This window comes from Penaeus japonicus, unplaced genomic scaffold (assembly GCF_977035675.1).
Source record: "Penaeus japonicus unplaced genomic scaffold, GWHDUDI00000001_assembly GWHDUDI00000004, whole genome shotgun sequence".
Lineage (NCBI taxonomy): Eukaryota > Metazoa > Arthropoda > Malacostraca > Decapoda > Penaeidae > Penaeus > Penaeus japonicus.
The window spans coordinates 42,400,798-42,403,297 of NW_028234406.1; the positions used below are offsets into that span (position 1 = coordinate 42,400,798).

Below are 2,500 nucleotides of genomic sequence, written 5' to 3' on the forward strand. Positions count from 1 at the left end.
TCGCACCTAAAGAGAGAGAACGTGAGAGATGCCGTGGTGGCACATCGAGAGACGAACGGCACCATAATGACACTAGAAGGGTTCGAAGGTAAGTGTTGGGTTGATATGGTGAAGCAGTAAGCCAGATTCAAAGTTAGGAGACACTAAGAAGCCATCTCGATGATTTGAATCTTTTCCTTTCGTTATTCCATTTCGTTATATGATATCACTCACTCCAAAAGTTTAATTATCTTTGATGAATGTGTTGCAGTTTCGTTTTACAATGTCATTTGCACCAATAAATGACACGTGGCACTGCAATAAACTGGTACAAATTCACTTACAGTATCGGCCAATGCTCCTCCACTATACCATGGGCTACAAGTGCTACCTCATACCATCAAATCTTTGCTTTGAATCAGACTAAACTGAACCAGAATCAGCCTATGTACAATTATGTATAGGCGAAGTTTGTCTATTGAATAACTTCCCACCTATCTTCCACTGAGTTCAGTTCAGTGTCAAAAATGGAAGTCGACTTTGTGACCGACTGCAAGATAATTTGAATTTTACATTATACATTCTTTCCCCTGATTACGTTATGTTTTCGTTCAAGTAAAGTTCTTTGAACAGTTGTGTGCCTTGATTCAATATGGATTGAACCGATCAAATCAAAAGGTTCGTGGAAAACGCTGAGGCTATCAAAACAAAAGAACATGGATTTGCGTGATGATGACAAACGTACTTTTAGATAAGAGTAACTTAAAAGGTCTTTCTTTTTTATACCTTACCAATTCCATTTTTTAAATAATCATCAGGGTTTGTTTATAGTTGCTGTTGTTGCATAATTCTAGTATAGATCCTTATTGAACGACACCAAACAAAATAAAACGTTGCCACCATAAAAGTTCAAAAATGCAAACTTATCCAGGATACAAGTACAACGCGGAACACGATGCCTTCTTGGAACTGATTGAAACCTTCGAGGCTTCTTACATGTGCCACTTAGAGCTTCCGCTGTTCCCCTTCGACGTACACGTGTGCCAAGTTGACATCTCACTTCTGCAACAGAGCAAATCGTTCAAGGCTGTTTTCAACAAGATTGTGAGTATTCTTTACAGTAGTTTTCAATCATGATTTGTTTTTGTTTTGTTTTTCTTTTCTTTTCTTTCTTTTTGTAATGGCATTGCTAGATCTTCGATTGGTTTATAAATTGTAGTTTTCTGTTTCAGCAATGTTTTGATTATTATACACAGATACGTAAGTCCATACACACCCACACACAGAGAGAGAGAGAGAAAGAGAGAGAGAGAGAGAGAGAGAGAGAGAGAGAGAGAGAGAGAGAGAGAGAGAGAGAGAGAGAGAGAGAGACACAGATAGATAGAGATAGATAGAGAGAGAGAGAAATGCAGAGAGAGAGAGAGAGAGATACACATAGAAAAAGAAATACAGAGAGAGAGAGAAACATACACAGAGAAAGAGAGATACAGAATGAGAGAAAGAGAGAGAGAGAGACATATAAAGTATAGATAAATCCTGACCACTTCTAATTCTTCTTAATGCCTTCCAGGACATCTCAGGCGTCCCCGTGTCCAAGAAGCTTCCACTGATCACGCTGTCCAAGTTCTGCTACGTCCCACACGTCGATGAGAATAACGACGTCACGAAAATCACTTTCCAGGTAGATTAAAATAGTGTGTGTATATGTGTATGTATATGTATATATATATATATATATATATATATATATATATATATATATATATATATATATATATATAAGAAAGAGAGAAAGTGAGGGAGAGAGAGAGGCAGATAAAGAGAGAGGGAAGAGAAGGAGGGAGAGAGTGAAATAAATAGAGAAAGAGAGAGAAAGTCAGTGAGAAAGATAAAGAAAGAGTGAGATGCACTGAGAGAAAGAGAGACAGAGAAAGACAGAGTGAAAGAGATACAAAAAAGAAAGAGAAAGAAATAGAAAGAGAAAGAGAGAGAGTGATCCTGTAGAATCACAGTGTTAATAATATCAACCCGCAGGTACTCCTTACAAGACGTTACGCCTCCTACGTCTTCACGACCTTCAGTCCCTGTTTAGTGTTGACCCTCATTGGCTACATGACCCAGTTCTTCGACCCTGAAAACTTCAGGTACTTATTCATATTTGATCTAGTATTGTTTGTGTGTGTTTACACAGGTGTTATGTCTAACCTTCCCCCTCTGTCGTCAAGAGTCCCGAGAGCGTAGTGCATAAATAAACATATAACACATATATATATATATATATATATTATATATATATATATAATATATATATATAATATATATATATATATATATATATATATATATATATATATATATGTAATGGCGTCCTTCCTCCGCAGCGACCGCATCATGGTGACCCTCTCGTGCCTGATCGTGGTGGCCGCCCTCTTCTCCCAGATCGCCGCCACCGTCCCCGCCTCGGCCACACACAAGGCAATCGACGTCATTTTCCTGCTGATCATCATCCGCCTCTTCCTCG

At 38.3% G+C, this 2,500-nt stretch overlaps 1 protein-coding gene across 1 annotated transcript in view; it reads left to right on the top strand.

Moving 5' to 3' along the window:
- The window catches only part of LOC147472012 (uncharacterized), a 10,029-nt gene that overhangs the window by 6,803 nt on the left and 726 nt on the right, over nucleotides 1–2,500 (top strand). Inside the window, exons 10-14 of the mRNA XM_086535833.1 lie at nucleotides 1–88; nucleotides 911–1,083; nucleotides 1,550–1,660; nucleotides 2,014–2,123; nucleotides 2,361–2,500. The exon at nucleotides 1–88 is cut by the window's left edge and continues 135 nt beyond it; the exon at nucleotides 2,361–2,500 is cut by the window's right edge and continues 726 nt beyond it. Coding sequence (XP_086391959.1) covers nucleotides 1–88; nucleotides 911–1,083; nucleotides 1,550–1,660; nucleotides 2,014–2,123; nucleotides 2,361–2,500 — 622 coding nt within the window. The remainder of the gene's footprint in view (nucleotides 89–910; nucleotides 1,084–1,549; nucleotides 1,661–2,013; nucleotides 2,124–2,360) is intronic.